This window comes from Cariama cristata, unplaced genomic scaffold (assembly GCF_000690535.1).
Source record: "Cariama cristata isolate BGI_N322 unplaced genomic scaffold, ASM69053v1 scaffold23622, whole genome shotgun sequence".
NCBI lineage: Eukaryota > Metazoa > Chordata > Aves > Cariamiformes > Cariamidae > Cariama > Cariama cristata.
The window spans coordinates 1-17,816 of record NW_009602441.1 but is presented as its reverse complement, the minus strand read 5'-3'; the positions used below and the strand labels follow the sequence as shown (position 1 = coordinate 17,816).

Sequence of the window (17,816 nt, the reverse complement as noted above, 5' to 3'; positions counted from 1 at the left end):
CCCTGTCAGTGGGCCGCCCTGCAGGCCCCGGGCCGTGCGGAAATGTGTGAAACACCGAAATAAATCCGGTGCGCTCGTGGAGAGGATTGGGGTGCGCTGGCTGGACATGGAGCTGCTCTGTCGGGTGTTTTAGTGACGGACCGAACGGCGTGAAGCATGGCTAGGCCCGGGGGCTGCGGCGGAGGGCTGGCACCCCGGGGCACTAATGAACCGCTTCTGTTACGTTGCAGGGCTGGGGATGGACTTCCTGACACTCTTCTTGCTTTACCTGGGTTTTGTTCTCACTACTGGGGCTCTTCTGTGCGTCTGCTCGGGAAGGAAGGAGAGTTTCCTTGCAAGAAGAGTCAACAGTGCAAGCCAGGTAAAGAACTGAGCTTTCGGAGCAATGATCATCTCCCATTCTGGCCGTCTGCCCTAGCTTGTTGTTGTGCTAAAATTGGTGCAGCTGCTGTATTTCTCCTCCATAAAAACTGCTAGTGTTTGTGGTTAGAGTGATGATACGGTGTATTTCATGTTTCATCCTATTTTGACAACCGCTCTCAAGTAAGTGCTAATTGGGATTGAAGATAGAAATAGCTTCCTTTCGGGTGATGAATCCTGCCCGAGCAGGCAGTAAAAAACCATTTGCGTCTTACAGCTCCTGTTCCTGCGTGGGCCAGTCTGGCCGGCTGCAGTCACCGCAGGGTAGTAGTAAGGATGGAACTTCTCGCCGTGCTAAAAGTATATTGTTCAGTGACACCGTAACACGTCAGCTTTGAGAAATTAAATAATAATGAGTCCCCGGGTATTTGCAATTTTATGGTACTTGCTGCTGTCATTAAGAGCAAAAAGATGGGGGGAGGTTTGAGGATTAAAACAGGCGAAAGAGTAATAGCTGGTGGCAAATATTTTAGGGGAAGCTCTTTAATGTGAGTCTGTAATAATGCTGCAGGCTGCTGTTTCCTAAGAAAGAGGGAGGAATGAAGAGCTTTAAAAGAAGATTAAGAATTGGCATTTTATTGTAAAAACAGGGAATGAAGTGAAAAAGCAATAACTTATTTTTCTCTCTATTGGGCTGTGTGTGAATGAATAAGGAAAAAAAAGGTGTAGTATCATTGGAAGAGAAAGGATAAGGGAATTATCATTTAAATTGTAAATAATATTTAATGCTACTTACGTGAATCTAAACAGACTTTGATTTTCATTACTATTATACTTTGCTTTATGGACATGCAGATCACTGTGCAGAGAAATTAATTTTTTTCACACATTTCTTAATAGCTGCTTCTATGAAATGTGTAACAACCAGCAATTAAAATGCTGCTGTGATGTACAGTCAGTGTCTGGAGAAATGTAATCGATACTCGTATGCATGAAACAAATATAGGTAATCCTAAATAGTTTCTCTAGACACTGTATTTTAAATTAATTTCTGACTGTAATTAATGAAGCATATAAGCCTGGAAGTTTGTTGAAATTGTTTGACTGCACTCTTGTAAGATCTTTTAAAGTATTCATTGTGAGCAATATGAAATAATGAACTTGCACAGAGCAGAGCTGTTTCTAGCCCTGTGGCAAGTCAGCTTCCACCCCGAGTCTGTTTTCCTTTTTTTTCGGTTCAGTTGTGCGAGATTGTTGTATTCATTGCACAGGTCTCCTCATTCTCTTCTACTTTTGTCATCACTGCAAGCACAAATCGTATTTGTAAAAACCTTTTGCTTTGGTGTAAGGAATGGCTGAAATACAGGGGATTGCTGTACTGTATGTGGGGGAATAACGGATATTGAATGTATGTCAGACTGTAGCAACACATACAGTTAATGTAAATCTGAATTTTGCAATTGCATGCAGGTTGTTTTTCTGCCTAGTTACGTGTTCCCTATTGCGGTACACAGCCCCTTTATAAAAAGACTTGTTTGAACTGCTGGTATGAGATGCACCAGTTAAAATAAAGGTGTTTAACATCTCAACTCTACATATGCTTTTTGCCTTCTGGTCTTTCACATCTGAGACAAAAAGCTCTCACTGCATATTTTCCTTCCATGTCAGCTAGAAATAGGCTCTGCTGCTCTGATGGAGCAGTGTGTTGCCATAGAGATCTGTCATCTTCTGAACAGCAGAGTCAAACAATTCCACAGTCACAGACTATTGCTGAGGATTTCACTGAATGAAGACAGGCAGCTTTCTTCTTCATTGTGTCTGACTGGTTTTGAAATGGCAATTAGATAGGCATGGAGTTTTCAGACTGGATCATAGCTGTAGTTGAGGATTTATTTTGGTTTTGTGGGGTTTGTTTGCTTTTTGGCTGGGTTGTGGTTTGTTTTCCTTTTTCTGGAGGATAGCAGGCTTTATCCCTTTGCTTATCTCTGCTTGCATCTGTCAGATGTCCTGATGAAGCATATTGCAGTTCAGAAATTGCTCAGTTCTATCCCCTGTTTAACCAGTTACCCAGTCTAAAACCCGATATAAGCTCCTTATAACTTTCACACATTAACCCAGATACATTTGTTTGTGCCTGTTGGGCTCCCAAGAATATGGAACCTCGCTCCCATTTTGAAAACCCCAGCAACATGCCCGCCTATATTCTTAGGCACTCAGATGCCCCTGAAAGTGGGCTTCCTCCCCAGTGATACGGCTGCAGGTACATAACTGAGGGATTAGGTGACTTGTGTTTTAATTTGAACTTTCCACAAGGCAGAAGTGATGTGGAATTCAGATAACACAGTGTTTTCTTTTGCTTCAGGTATTGTCTTCTGTAATCCCCACACAGCTCCAGAGAGTGACACAGAGAACAATTCACAGGCTCTTCCAGACAAGGTATTGCACTTTTTTTTTTTAAATGTTTTTGACGTTATTTTTTACTAGCAGTTCTGGTTACTGTTGGTGACCTCCTGCCACCATCAGAGCTTTCGGTATTACCCTTAGATACTCTCTCTTCATTAGGGGTGCTTGTTGGTGATTACAGATTCCCTTTAAGGTTTGCGATACTGTTATCTTTCTGTTCCTTGCTTATTGTCTAGAAGATGGAAGCCTGAAATAGTTGAATGTATTGACAAATAAAGATAATGTGGCTCAGTAGCTTCCAGTGTAACAGATGTTGGTCACACTAGTGGGAGACTGCATCCACATGAGAATTACAACAGACTCTCTGGCAGCTGCAGCTTGAGTTTAGACAGAGCTAGCAATCTCCATCCTCTCCCTCAAATCCCATTAGTCTTAGTCCAGCGGCTTGGATGTCCAGGTGGCTCAAGGGGAAGCTGCACAGCTGTCAGTGTGCAGCCTGCTCAATTGAGGTGAATTTTTTAGTGTCCTGTAAACTTTGGTGCTTTAGGATCTGCTTCAGGAACGATTTAAATACCTTCCCTTTGAGGGCAGCAACTCCAATATGACAGACACTTCAGGGGCGTAACGTCTACAGCTGTTGAATGTGTGCAGCAGTTGTTTTGTTGCCTGCTGTGCCGATTCTCTGCTGCTAACAGAGCCCAAGAGAGAGTGGTTACACTGCCAAATGTGCAGTTAGCAACAGAGCAATTATCTGATGAGCCTGGTGAAGTTGTCGTTGCTAGATTGTGCTGTGCACTGGAGGCACTTTGATCCTCCATGCACGCCCTTTGACTGTGTTGCCTCATTCAAGCGAGAGATTTTTCAGTTTGTGCGGAAGTCCAGTGAGGTGCAGGACTTGAGGGCATCTTCTTGTAGCCCTGCAGTTGAGAGGAGACTCTGCAAGGTACTCCTGGCTTGCACACAGAAATGGTGTAGGAGAGAGCAGTAGAGGAGAGCTTGTCTGCAACGGACTTCCCGTTGTAGTAAAATACACATCACTAGTTATTTACAACTCGTAATAAAAGTCCAGCAAAATGATGTATAATGCAGAGGACTGTAGTAAGTGAGCATTGCTGTCCTAATGCGTGGCTCATCTGATCATCTATTTGCCAGGCTGCTGAAAGTTGTTGCTCAGTATGATGCATCCCAAACAAACCTGCATGCCAAATGGTTGTGCAGCATGCCTTGCAGAAGCTGTAGTCTGCCAACAGGTTGGAACTAGTGTTCGCCGTTGCTGACCTCCTGCCGTGCTTATTTCATAACAGCTGCTTATATTATTACAGTTTTTTTAAGATTACCTTTTACTGGGGTTTTCTTTGCTTTCAGAGCAGCAGACAGCAAATGTCTTCTGGCAGAATGTTTTGTGGCCTATTGCTGTGCCATATTTTGTGAGCACCAAGCGATTATGAGACTTTGTACTTGACTCTACTGACGGGGGAAAAAAATCCAAAGGACGTGACAATAATGGAAGTGAATTTAGCTGGTATATTTCAAGGAGTGTATGTGGGAAGAAGAGAAGGAGAAGCCACTGGATGGGGAAAACACTATTAATACGCAATCCATGCTGACCTGAAAACCTAAAAGAGGTGTCTCCTTGCATTTGGAAAGTCTTTGCTGATCACTTCTGAGTGTACTTGACCTGCTAATCAGGATGCTGAGTATTAAATAGACTGTCCCCTTTCTGTTATAGAAGCTGTGTGTTTGTTGTCCTGCACGTAGCCTTGCAAGGTGCAGTGTATGGGGAGTACACATGGGAGGTGTTTATTTACTGCTGGGAGCTGCAGTTCCACCTCCTCCTCCTGCTGCTGCCCTACCTGCTGCTGGCTGGGAACATGGGCTGCTTCATTCTCTGCTCTCAGGCCAATCCTGGTAAGCTCATGCTGATTGTCAGCTGTAGCTGTTTGAAAACAGGACCTAAAAAATGTTACAAACACCATTACTTTTACTATTTTTCTTGTTTCTTTTGCAGGTATAGTAACAAAATCAAATCATGCGTCATTGGTTAAGATGTACGCGTATGATGGTGTATTATTTCAGAAGGGCATCCTGTGTCCTACGTGCAACATGGAGAAGCCAGCCAGATCAAAACATTGCAGTAAGAATCTTAACTTCCTTGATAAGCATAACAGTAATACTTGCTCGATTAATTCTCCATCAATAACTGCAGTTCACACTACATCTGTTCTGTTATCCAGCTTGCTGCACACAAGATTGCATTTGTTTTACTGGAGTCTCAGATCACAGTTGCCCTTTGCTGTTTTGCTGCTATTTCTTCTCACAGAAATTACCAGTTCTGAGGGTATCACTTGGGGTCAGGAACAGGCAAGCTTTTGTGCATCTAGAAGTTAAATGAAAAATTACCACCTGTCAAGACCTGAGCTCAGGATTTTGTGTTTCTCTTGCAGAATTTGCTGTTATCATCTAAAATAAAGCCGGGAGCTACAATCTCTACCTTTCATATGCTCTGCTAGGCAGTACTGTCAAAGAAACCAAAGTCTGTAAGCTGCAGTCTTGGTGAATAGAAGAGGAAATGAGATACCTCTTTGTTTCTAGTATTGGGGTTTTTTATGATGTGCAGTTCAAATTAATGTATTTCCTTAAAAAGCTATCAGCTAAATCATGACCATAACTCTCAGATTTTTTCAGATGAAAAACTATCATAAACTGTGTAAAAATCAATTCGATGATTTAAAAAACAAGTAACTGAAGTGTTTTGTCACTCACTCCTCATCAGGTTTCTGCAGTACGTGTGTACATCGTTTTGATCACCACTGTGTGTGGGTCAACAACTGTATTGGTGCCTTCAATGCGAAGTATTTCTTCCTTTACCTCTTCACATTGACTGCCATGGCTGCAACCATTGCAATCATCACAACAGCATTTCTCATCCAAGTGGTGCTGCTGTCAAATATGATGCATGGGAGTTACATCGACAACCAAGGACAAGAGCATGCTGTTGAGATTCTCTTCCTCATTCAGGTAAGTTTATGCTGTCTGGGTTATTAGCTTATAAAAAGGTTTATCTCAGTCTTTGCTTTCAGGAATCTTTTAAGTCCACCTGTTCTCAGAGCCAGGATGTGGACAGACTGCAGATCTTTTCCAGCTTTACACAGCTAATTAAGTTTAGAAAACTACCGTTGCAGAATACTTTAAAAACAGGGGATTTTTCTCACAGCACTTCATTCTGCTGTCCCATTCTTCGGACTTCGGTCTCCAGGCTGCTTTCACTCAGCAGATCTGGTTCATAAAGAATGACATTCCAATGACCATCTACTGTAGTAACGTTTAGGAAACAGTTGACAATCCTTGAGGTATCTTCACCGAGATGTTAAAGACCCTGCTACCCTGGACTTCAGATAATTGAATTTTCTCTTGCATACAAGCAAAGGGTGACTTTGAGTCTCTCTAGCACTTGAGTCATTTGCATTTCAATCCCCTTATCCCTTTCTGTAGTAGGGCAGTGAGGTGGTAAGTAGCAAATGCTTCATCTTTTCGTCATCCTAGACAACAGATGTTTCAGCCTTGGACTATAAAAGGATCTTGGTCAGGGAATGTTTGTTGATGTTTGAGCAGAATCATTACCACTCCCCAGTATTGAAATTTAACTCAGAAAAGAGCTGCTTACAGTGTATCATGTCAGCAAAACCTGAAGTTGTACCAGATTGTAGCCTCTTCATTTGGCAGTTTGTTTTCAGATGATCTGTATTAATGACTTTTTTATTTAAAAAAACAACAAAAATCAACCAAGCAAAACTCTGATATGAAATGCAAACATTCAGAGATAGATGGGTGTAGAAAATACTCCCGCATATTAGCAAGGCTTGCGAGAAAATATGTTTCTGGAAATCTGCATGCTCTACTCAAAGATTCAGTTAGGAATGGACCATCGCTGAGCTGGACAGCGGATGGGGCTGTGACCTTGTTTATGGGGCTTCACAGTTACGTGTGCGCATGGATGTGCTTTTCAGCTGGCATGTTGCAGTGGTCACATGCCTCCGTGTGATTTAATGCTCCGACTTTTTAACTAAGTTATTTTCTTTCTTTGCAGCACCTTTTCTTGACTTTTCCTAGGATTGTCTTCATGCTTGGTTTTGTTATTCTTCTCACACTCGTACTGGGTGCATACTGCTGTTTCAATCTATATTTGGCCTTAACCAACCAAACCTCCAATGAATGGTATAAATCCAGAAGATATGGGTGTTCCCACCGTCTAACACTGCAGCCTCATGACAGACAAGTTGTCTACAACAACATTTATTCTAAAGGAGTCTGGATGAATTTAAAGGAAATCTTTAAGCCTCCTACACTGTTGGAAAGAAAGAAGAAAACATGAAGATATTATTGTTTATATGTGCATTTTTAAACTTTTTGTAAGATTTTATTTCAGCAGTGTGCTTTGATGCCCCAAACAACTTTTGTAAAAAGATTACTGTATTTCAATTAAGTAATCGGAGACTATGTTTTCATAAAGCCAACCAGTCTTCAGAAAAACTAGTGTTCTTCCAAGATTATCTGTAACACTACTCGTACCAGTTGTGACAGTGGCCTGTTGGTCTTTTCAGACGTGATCACAGTACAGAAGCAAGCTGGACTAGAGTTAGGTTCAGCTGAGGAAAACATACACAAGAATTTTTTTTTTTATGGTTACTGTTTTGTATGCTGCATAATATATACCACTGTATAATACGCAAAGTGAGTTACGAAGTTACTTTGGTACATCTTAAGTAAGTCTTCCTGCAGGAGACTTTACAGGAATATAGCAATATGTCACACATGTGGAAGTGGCACTTATTTGTCAATTATTCACTTTTTTTTTTTCCCCTGCAGGAAAATTGTAACTCACAGCTGACTGGTTTAACGATGCCTCTGCAGAGCACTATTTATGATCATACTTCACTTGGTGAGATCTCTGAGGTTAAGCTTAGTCCTCTTATTTCGTTGTTAGAAGGACCAGTAGTGAATTTGTTGGTCTGGGGAGGCGAGTTCGGTCCATCTTACTGAAGTGAATCTACTTCTCTGTGTGTGCACTTGCAAGGGAAGAGCTAACAAAGAGCTGCTGTGAACTTTGAGGAAGCTTCACCTTTTCCTGAGTATCTTTGCTTGGCAAATGATTAACCCATTACTGTTAACAATATGTAGAACTGGTTGCATGTATTTAGCTGGAAAAAAACATGATTACTGGCAGAATCTTAACCTGCAGAAACCATGTTCTACTGCAAATTTGTACTAGTATGGAGCACCTTAATTTCAGGAAGGAAACTACTACAAGTGCTACTTCTCCTTCCCTGCTAAGTCTCTTCTTGATACCCATTTTCAGCTTGTTCAAAGTAAAATGCCATTTCATCCTAGGGGTCACGAAAATGGTGGACTTCTGGAAAGAATTTCAGCATCCTGAAAAGGGTATCAGAAATTTGGTACTGAGCTCTGGACACACAGGTCCTGGCAGATTACAGATTTAATCCTTCTGGCATTTCTCATCTTTATTCCATTGTTTGATACTTCTGTTCACAGCAAGAAGCTCAACCACATCTTAGGCATTTCTTTGTATTTTGGGCATTTTGCAGCAGGGGAAATGACAGTTGCCGAGGCTGTTCTAGGGCTGCCCACGGGCAGTCACTGAACAGGCCGCGTGAAAAGCACAGCAAGTGACACAGTCTTCCACTTCTGTACAGGGATTCTCTAGGTGAACGCTGAAAGGCACTTCATCGCTGTCCCTCAACAAAATCCTCTGCCTTAACAGCAGAAGACTAAAGGAAACTTACAGCTATGCAAGTGACCTTCTGAAATTCCCTCTAACTAGGGATCACTCAAAAGATTGCAAAGCATGGATGTACTGGCTACTGTGAGAGGCTTGTGCTTGTTTTGGGAAAAACAGTGTGTTTGACTTGCTTTGACCAACAATGAGGGCTTCTTAAGCACAATGTTAAGGGCCCTGTTCTCTTCTCTTTCCAGAAATTCTTCTGTTTGAGTGATAATAGAGCAGAAATTGGAAAAATATAGTAAGAACTTTAAATAACTTTATTTTTTAAAATGTATTTATTTACATGCCAAATCTGTACAATATGCAATTAAAAATCTGTATATGGTTTTAAAAAACAACTCATATACAATATGGCTTTACACACCAACAGACTAGCTCTCAGAGTAGCCTGTCTGGCATTGCAAGGGTACAATGATGCATTCTTTCATAGACCAGTACATAAGGCTACTTGTCCAGGATATAAAATAAAATAGAGGAAAAATACTGCAGTACCATGCCTTAGGAGGACTAAAGTAGTGAGGTTAAAGGCATGAAAGTTTGTGAGTGGTGGTGAATGCACACCAGAACTCCTTAGGTTTGGTTTTCTTAGTTCATTTTAAATGCATATGATTAAGTAGTCTCTTATGAGACCTTACGTATTTGCTTCACTTTTTGAATCCTTTTAAACACCAGAACACTACTGTCCTGTTGTCAGAGGTAAATGCTTTGCAAAGGATCTTCCTTTATTTGAGGCAGCTGTACAAAATACTGAGACTGTCAAATACAGCGTATCAGTCACTTCCACTGTATAACCACGCAGAGGTTTTTAACTACTGTTATTTCCATTTTAAACAGAAAACATCTTGGGACTGTACCATCCTGTTAAGCCACTTACCTCTAGAAGCATTCTCTCCCTTGCTCTCTGAACAATTATAATGGCAAACTTAGGACCGATCAAATTCCCCAAACTGGAGAAAAATAGTAAGTTTTACATTAACATCTGTCACTAGCTGCATGCTGTTCATTACACAATCACAGTCTGAACTTCCACCTCCCCGTCCTGGGAGGCAATCACAAACTCTCCTGCATGTTCCATTATTTCAATGTCCTCGGATGCCACCATCGTCACTGTTGCTTCTTCTGTCTCGATGCTACCCTCCGTAGTCAGCACTGCTCCTTCTCCGATGGCGGAAGCCAGCGTCATAGCGACCTGCTCCGTGAGGCTTTCGGGGGTTGCAATGGTGATGGTGTCTGCAGCATCTGTGCTTACTTCAGAGTTTTCTGCCACAGTGACGTTCTGTACAATGATCTGGTGACCGGAGTTTGCTTGATTTACTATTTGTTGCACAACCTTCATAATGTGGCTGTCGACCTATACAACGAGAAAAGAGGCCACGTTATTTCTTGGTGTATTGTACTCTGTTAGAAGTACAGACAATTATCATCACCGTGAACAGTGGTTGGTGACCGGCAGGGCAGTACAACAAGCAGCATTTAATTCCAGTTTCCTCCAGCTGTTCACTGAAGTTCTCATCACCCCTAGAACAGCAAACTCCTAGAACGTGTCACAGCTCACGTCACTGAAGATGTTTCGCCAGTGGGGTACTTCCTACAAACTACTGTTTATAGAAAAATCTTAACAATGTATGCCCAGACGTTTAAACTGACTGAACGCAATTCAAGAGCCTAGCCAGCCTCTGACTTTGCAGCAACCATTATTTCTAGCATTCAGGAATGATCAGTTCCCCAAGGCTGAAGCGTTACTGTTCAATTCTGCTCAGCTGGCAGCTATGCTCTCGTGTATGGAGCCGTGCAAGTCACTAGCCACCATCACCGAGAGGATCTGGCGTTAACAGAGCTCAGTCAAACCGAGTATGACCAGTATTATGTTTTTATACAGACCGGTCTGCCAAAATACAAATTATTTGAAGTTGGGTTTATTTAGCATGACTTTCAGACACTAGAACCGATTCATTTAATCTACAGCAAGTCCCCAAAATAATAGTTTGTGGGGCTGCTTTACCTCATGTCTTGTTCCCTCTATTATTTCGGTAGCTTCACTGGTCTCCATGTCTTCAGTAGCAGTCTTGAAAGACAAAATATGATGATTCCCTTTTTAGATTATTACAAAAAAAATCTTTTATTACCAAGATATAAGACACTAAGATCTTTTACAAAAGTCTTTCTGTTCCCTCCATGATGCAGTAGCTACTGCAAAGACGACAACTCCTTGAAATTCCCTCCAAATCCCATTATCAAGAGCTACTTAAAAGTAATGCAGAGTGCTCACTAATAACTGAAAGAGAACATCCTCTCTCAGCGGGACTTGGCCAACTGGCAGATTTTTCTCCTATAGGAGAAAAACTCTGGCAACACTAAAGGGACTCAATAAGTGAACTGTGTTATTCTGCACGGGCAACTACTGGCTCTTTGTCACGAAGGAGGAGAAAGCGAAATGCATAATTCATTGCTTTTGGCAGCTACAGCCAGTTAAAAACAATAGAGATTATGTCAGACAAAATAAGCTAAATAGAAATGGGAGTAAAGAGTAGGTGAAAGTTGAGGGAAAGCTGAAGCAAGTTTGTGAGGACATAAAATCTGGTACAGTAAGTTCTCAGCCTTCTGATGAACTACTGTCAGTCTTCCCTGCATTCTCATTTTCCTGCCTACGTTACACGCAGGACTGCAGAAGGGAGGTGAAGCAGGGTCCAGGTGCCCTCATTCTGAGCCAGATTAATCCTACTTGTTCCTAAGGTGATGCAGGCAGGGCTAGCATTGCCTAGATCCTATTTTATCTTCTCCCAAAAGCCTAGGTGAGGAACGTGCACAACTGCAGTTTTTACTGACAAAATACTGTGCTAAGTTCAGAATGAGAAGGCTGTTTGCCCCACTTCTTACCTCAATGATGTATTCCTGAGTGTCCGCCACCACTGATGAAAACTCTACCAAAACAGTGTGAGGGTCTTCAGAAATGACTGTTGCAGCTAAGTTGTCAGCTGACTGACTTTCCTCAGACACAATCACTTCTTCCACGTCTTTCAAAGCAAGGAGGCAGCCACCTGAATGGTATTCCAAAAAATGCCAGAAAAACATTATTTTTCATAACCATCTCAAATATAGGGCTACCTGGAAAATACTATGCAGCACAAACAAAACCCTCTTAATAGGATGCCACCGACAAGAACTCAGTGGTCAGACAACAGGCTCTCACCCCACCAGGACAGCACAGGTAGTGGTCTAGAAGAGGCCTGCGTGACACCAGACAACAGAACTGAGCCTTGAGCAGAGCAGCTGTCCAGTGCAATTTCAAAAAATAACTAAATTCAGATGCGTAAAACCATTCAGGATTTCAAAAGCCATACGCAAAGAACATACAGTAAGACTTTTGGTACATTTTAAGTCACGTATCTTTTCTGCTTATGAATTACATTTCAGTATCTACCTAGGAAACACTTTTTTTTTTCCTCCTGTAAACTTGTATTGTTGTTTACAATCTACATACATCATCATCACTACCTGAAAGAGTTTGAAAAGCGGTGATTAGGAGCTAAAGGAGCAGCAGGTCCAGTGCAATTAGCTACTCTGATCAAACAAGATTATCTGTGAGAACTTGACTCTACTTAAGACATTTTCCTTGCAGAACATCCACGCCTTGTGTTTTTACAGGATTTCATAAAACCCCCAAAAGTAATACAAATTTAATGCCAAAAAAACCCCAATTGGCAAGTTTAACCCTAACAGTATGTGCCACATGGTAAGTTTTACAGTCCTCTCACCTCTTCCCCAACACAGAAATCGAGCTCTCTCTGGCATTACTTTGCAAAAACGTTGATTTTCTCCCTCTTTGTGTATAGCCTTGGAACAGAACCAGTTCACAATTTGGGACAGACTCTTGTACGTGTAGGGTCTGTCTTCCCCGCTTAGAGCAGTGGCAATGCTGCAGAGACCACTTAAGTCAGAGTTTGGAGCAGAGAGCCCACAGCACTCCTACAGTTACATTCTTAATGCAACCTCTGTTTGGGTTATCTTTCGCTTTATTTAGATGATCTAGATTTTATATTAGAACTGTTTTATGGATGTTTGTTCAGCATCATTTTTGGTCATAAAGACCACAACAGAAGTATCCATTAATGTAGATGAAAAAAATATAATGCATGTCCTTCTGATGCAGATAAACAACTGGCCTTGGATGCAGGTCGTTAGATCCACTCTGAAAAATCATTACCATTCAGCCAAAACACAGCTTGTCCAAACCCTGTCCTAGAACAACACATGCCACCCCACCCCACCGCAGACAAGCTTTGCCACCTCACCTTTGGTTTTTAAGTGCCTGTTGAGAGTGCCGTGCTCTGCAAACCCTCGTCCACACTTGTAACACTTAAAAGGCTTTTCCCCTGTGTGATGGCGGATGTGGCGGACCAGTGAGCCCTTCTCCCGAAAGCCCCGACTGCAGTACTGACAGACATAAGGCTTATCCTCTAAATGCGTACGGAAATGAACTTGCTGGGCATTCTGCACAAAGAGAGAAGCAAGAGAAGGGCAGCTAAAGGGAATGACAAACTCAAGCAAGTAGTATTTTAGCTGCCAGGGTAAAAGTCAACATCTTTGAGGACTTCTTCTCATGTAAGACATGATAAAGATTTGGTTTTATTATTACTACGCAATTTTTTCCACTCACAAAGGAACAGGTGCTTCACAAATGTGAAGGTTTTATTAAATCTGTCCCTCTTTTCCTCACTAAACCAAAACCTCCTTCTGGAGCTCCACATCGTGTAAGAGGCAGGTGAGCTGGCATTTGTTGTTTCAGGAGAAAAGCCTCCTAACTTCTCCCAAACCCTGGCTCTGGAAAGGAAAATCTGAAGGCAAGCCTGTTGTGAGGGAGGCACACCTTTGTCTTGTACCGCTTGCCACACTTTGGACAGGAATATGGCCGCTCATCAGAATGCACTCTTTGATGCCCCTTCACATGTGCAATGGTCTTGTAGAGCTTGCCACACTCTCCACAGCGGAAATGCCGCTCATTCACGTGCACTTCCAGATGCTTTTTTAGCAGATAGCCCTTCGTGAACTCTTTGCCACACACCTCACACTTAAAAGGCTTGTAATCTAGAGAGAGAGAGACAGAGAGAGAGAACTCATGACTGATATAGGACAACCAGCAGGAGCAAGTATCTAGCACATACTGTGACAAAATTCCTAACAGAAAAATTAACCCAGAGAAGGAGAGAAATTGCATTTTCAGCTGCATTTATGGGCTTTGTCTCATTCTTAAGTGAATTCTACTCAAATGTTGCTCTTAGGGCCTTTAGTGCCTTTCAAGCAGCAGTTCTGTTAACCTCTTCTGCCTCGCTAACCTTTTTATTGGCCTCTTCACAAAATTCTGCTTTCGAGGATGCAGTGCAGGCCCTGAAACATGGACACTTGGGGTTTTTTAAGTATTTCTTTTACCCTCTATTCTAGAGCTCAACCAAAGTCAACCTTTTCATATTAGTGCGTTAAGCATCAATTGATTTTGCATGGCTAATGGGCATGTAAAGGCAAGGAATCTGAAACAAAGCAAGTTGTACTATACTTAAGGTCACAGTAAGACATGGCGCACTTTAGACAACAGCATAAGCAGTACAGCTTTACCTAAATGACTTTTGATGTGTGTTTCAAGGGAAGTAGCTTCACTGAAAGCTTCATTGCAGTGAGGGCAAACATAACCTTTGTACCCATTTGTTCTTTCTGCATCTGTCTGTTGGAAAGAAAATGGTACAACATAAATATTTTTTGTACTAGTGTGTACCGTAAGTATTGCTAACCAAATTCCCAATTAAATACTCCCGCTTTGACAAGAAAGAGGTCTATACTGTTAACAGGAGAGAGAGAGAGCGCGCGCATGCATACTAACACTACGCTTAAAGCATACGTGAGAAATGTAACTATAACAATTGACACAAAGACCCAGGCACAGGGAGAGATGTGCCGAGGATAACGTGCAGAGTGGTGAGGCCAACAGTGCTGTCCACAACCAAGCGCAGGCAAGGAAAATTATAAACTTAATCTATTTATGGAATACAAACATACAGACTCCGCTTGTTCTGCTTCAACACACTGTTCCCCACATGGCTCCTCTTCTGCTTCCACCACTTCATTTTCTAGTTCTCCAGTGGCAGCCACGGCAGGCTCCTCTGGCTTCTGCATCTCCTCCATAGCGACTCTCTCTATCACAATACCCGAATTCCTCATGGCCTGCCTCAGCAGATTCTCACTGTTCACTTCCCCCTCACATGGCAGCTCCTCAGGATGCGACTGCTGAAGGAATAAACAGTCCAGTAATTGGTACAGCAAATACACAGTTAGCCCTTTTTTTACAGCAACATGGCTATGACAGTCATTCCTTCTAGGGTGTGTCTAATGCTGTGATACAGGGTTAAAAAAAAAAAAAAGTCAACAAGGGAATGATCTTGGACTGGGGAGGAAGATCAGGTGCATCTGTACTCTGAAAACATAGAGTCCAAGGGATGATAAGCCTTTGCTCTACCACAGAGTCTCATAGCAGGGAATGGTCAACAAGAAACACCCTCTCACCTTCTGTATCGTCCAAATACACAGTGGTGAACCCTACACATTCCCCCTGTATGCTATACCCATGCTGCTAAGCCTCAGCAGCAGCAGATGGCCAGACAAGGTCAGAGCAGAGTGCCTTCTGTGCTCTCAGATGAAAAAGCAGCTAATTAACCATTTACTTCCACCACACAGATTTATTCTCAGCGCCTCAGAAAATTTTGTTTGTGAAGTGAAATACTTCAAAATGATTCTTTGCATAAAACACATAAAGGGTGTTGTAAGAGATATGACACTCACATCTCGGTCCAGAGATTTCGCGTCTACAACAGGAAGTTCCTGCATTTGGACGTGGACTTCATGAAGAACGTTGCCTTTTGCATCTGTCACGAGATGAATGACGGGTGAGGTCTCGATGGATTCACTCGCTATTGATGAAACAGTGTCTGTGTTTGAACTACAGGATCCTTCAAGAAAATCGGTACAATGAATCACTTGGTGTACTGCCACCACTCATCAATTTGCTGTGCCCTACAAAAAACATGTCTTAGAATACGAGGTGCTTGTTAAAGCCACCTTTGTACCAGATTCTCAAACATTCTTCACAGTCAACGCCTGGCTACATGTGCTCCAAGTTAATAGTTTAGCTCTATAAATTACTTTTTCCTATATAAAATATATAAACTGAATACCACATAATCTTTTTTTTTCATAACTGAGAAAGAATTTATAGTTCAAGTGCTGGGAGCATGCTAAGTTTTATCACACGCAAGGTAGGTATTGATAGCATCACTGACCTGTTGGCAAATCATCTTCATTGAGTACTATTTCTTTGTTCATGTTGAAGCGAATTTTTTCGGTACAAGGTGTCAGAGATTTCAGGTGCCGAGTCAAAGCTCCCGATTCCCGGAAGCTTTTCCCACATTTCTTGCATTTGTAAGGTCTTTCATCTGGAAATGGCAAGAATTAAAATAACAGTATTAAACTACCCACTGCCAGTATTAGCTCTATGTGACAGACTGCTGGAAGAACGCTTTCAGCTTTCTACAGTGAGCAGACTTGCTTATCCCAGAACTTTGCATTGCAGCCCAGCACCCTGAACATCCGGGAGCTCGATGGTCTCAGCTCAAACAGAAGATGGAAAGCAGCAATAAATTCCACTGGAAGGTAAGCTGGATAACCACACGTCGTGCGCTCCAGCAAGCGGGAACTCGTATTTTGGAGAACTGTCTTACCAGTGTGACGCCGATGGTGTCGAATCAGAGACCCTTTTGTCCTAAAGGAAGTTCCACAGAGTTTACATTCATAGTCCTTTCTGCTGCTGTGAGTGATCATGTGAGCTTTGAGGATGCTGGCCTATGGAAAGAATTTAATTTTAAAAGATGTAAAATCCTTAACCATTTGGAACATTTCAGCTGTAAAGAACCAACAGTGCTCCTTCTGAAAGCAGAACTTTCCTTTCGAAAGCGTAGCATGCAGTAGAGAAGCACATTGTTATCAAGTCTTGAGATCTTAGTTAACAGCTAGCCTCAAAAACTCACCAATCCAAACACAGTAGAAGCGATACTTACTGTTTTAAATGTCTTCTGGCATAATTCGCATACATATCGCCCTTCTTTGTTAACCAGCAGCTTAATCTTTATCAGTTCTGTGGAAATGTCCTGCTCCTGATCGTCAGGGTTGCCTTGCTCTTCAGTGACTTCCCCATCAACGTGACCATTTGGGTTTTCAAAAACGTGGTCTCCTGCAACAATGACTTCTTTGATGTGCCCACTACCTGGGAAACGGATAGGAAGACAGTTATGTTGTTTACAGAAGAGAGCTTTACTCAACTAGACCAATTTACTGCTTCACCATTTCATACATCAGGAATGAGAAACAGGTACTTTAAACCTGGAACACCGGTCTAAGTTCTCATTATTGCAGCATAAATATTAAAATGGACACTTCTGGAATGGAGTTTTAAATCTAATTTGCATTAATGCAGAGAGAATTGCAAAGCTGGCTTAGGGATGCCTCTCTCGCATCTCTGAGGTAACGCTCAGTCCCACATCCCAGTGCTCAGTAACACCGAGGTGTCACGTACCCAACTACAACACAAATCAAACAGAAGAGGACACCGGACAAGTAAACAAGTTCCTAACCCAGCAGGGATATCAAGGCAAGCGTCTCGAAGCTCACCTACTATAGCAGACGCGTTGCTGATTTCCTCTGCTATTGAAGATGCTTCAACAACTATATGAGCAACAGTTATCGACTCCTCGACAGAAGGAACAACCTGCTGTAACAGATAACATTTTAGCAGAAAAGTTTTACCACCTTTAAAAACACTATATTCTGTTCTCTCCCCTCCAACCCAACAGACCGTTGCATCCTAATTATTTTCAGCCATGGCTTGAGGAGAAGCCTGCTGTCACCTTTTGTACTTCTTGGTTGAGGAGACCTGCTGATGCAGCAGCAAGAGCTTCTGGAGCTCGCTGGCAGACCTTTTGAAATTTGTGTTGCATAAATTCTTCCAAGGAGGTGAACTCCGACTGGCAGCGACCACACTTATGCACGTCATCTTCATCTACGATTTAAAATTCAATCATCGGTTTAGGAAAATACGGCACCTATTAACGAGCAGCGTTTACACTGAAAACTTTTCCTCTGCTTGTCCCGGTGAGCTCCTACACCAGGAGAGAAGGGATCCGTGGCAGGGTTGCCGAACGGTATTTTCGCTCCT

The 17,816-nt window shown here is 42.2% G+C and overlaps 2 protein-coding genes across 2 annotated transcripts; one reads left to right on the top strand and one right to left on the bottom strand.

Moving 5' to 3' along the window:
* The first annotated feature begins 238 nt into the window (after positions 1–238).
* ZDHHC4 (zinc finger, DHHC-type containing 4) lies at positions 239–7,135 on the top strand. Its single transcript, XM_009694770.1, has 6 exons — positions 239–361; positions 2,723–2,796; positions 4,493–4,671; positions 4,772–4,897; positions 5,537–5,781; positions 6,851–7,135. Exons 1-6 carry the CDS (start codon positions 239–241, stop codon positions 7,133–7,135), a joined length of 1,032 nt encoding a protein of 343 aa, XP_009693072.1.
* Positions 7,136–8,808: 1,673 nt separating this feature from the next.
* E4F1 (E4F transcription factor 1) lies at positions 8,809–17,660 on the bottom strand (the record flags this gene model as incomplete). The annotated part of the gene is made up of 13 exons (XM_009694771.1): positions 8,809–9,914; positions 10,566–10,628; positions 11,441–11,601; positions 12,856–13,054; positions 13,431–13,648; positions 14,174–14,279; positions 14,612–14,839; positions 15,392–15,558; positions 15,889–16,041; positions 16,327–16,447; positions 16,663–16,868; positions 17,273–17,369; positions 17,509–17,660. Coding segments are annotated over 13 exons (2,219 nt in total), but the record flags the coding sequence as incomplete, so codon positions are not given.
* Between the last annotated feature and the right edge of the window lie 156 nt (positions 17,661–17,816).

Bases quoted from the DNA above. Each gene is read 5' to 3' on its own strand.
- ZDHHC4 (XM_009694770.1), top strand. From the start codon at position 239: ATGGACTTCCTGACACTCTTCTTGCTTTACCTGGGTTTTGTTCTCACT. The intron at 2,797-4,492 runs GTATTGCACTTT...TTTCTGTTATAG, and splicing joins CACAGGCTCTTCCAGACAAG to AAGCTGTGTGTTTGTTGTCC. The intron at 4,672-4,771 runs GTAAGCTCATGC...TTTCTTTTGCAG, and splicing joins CTGCTCTCAGGCCAATCCTG to GTATAGTAACAAAATCAAAT.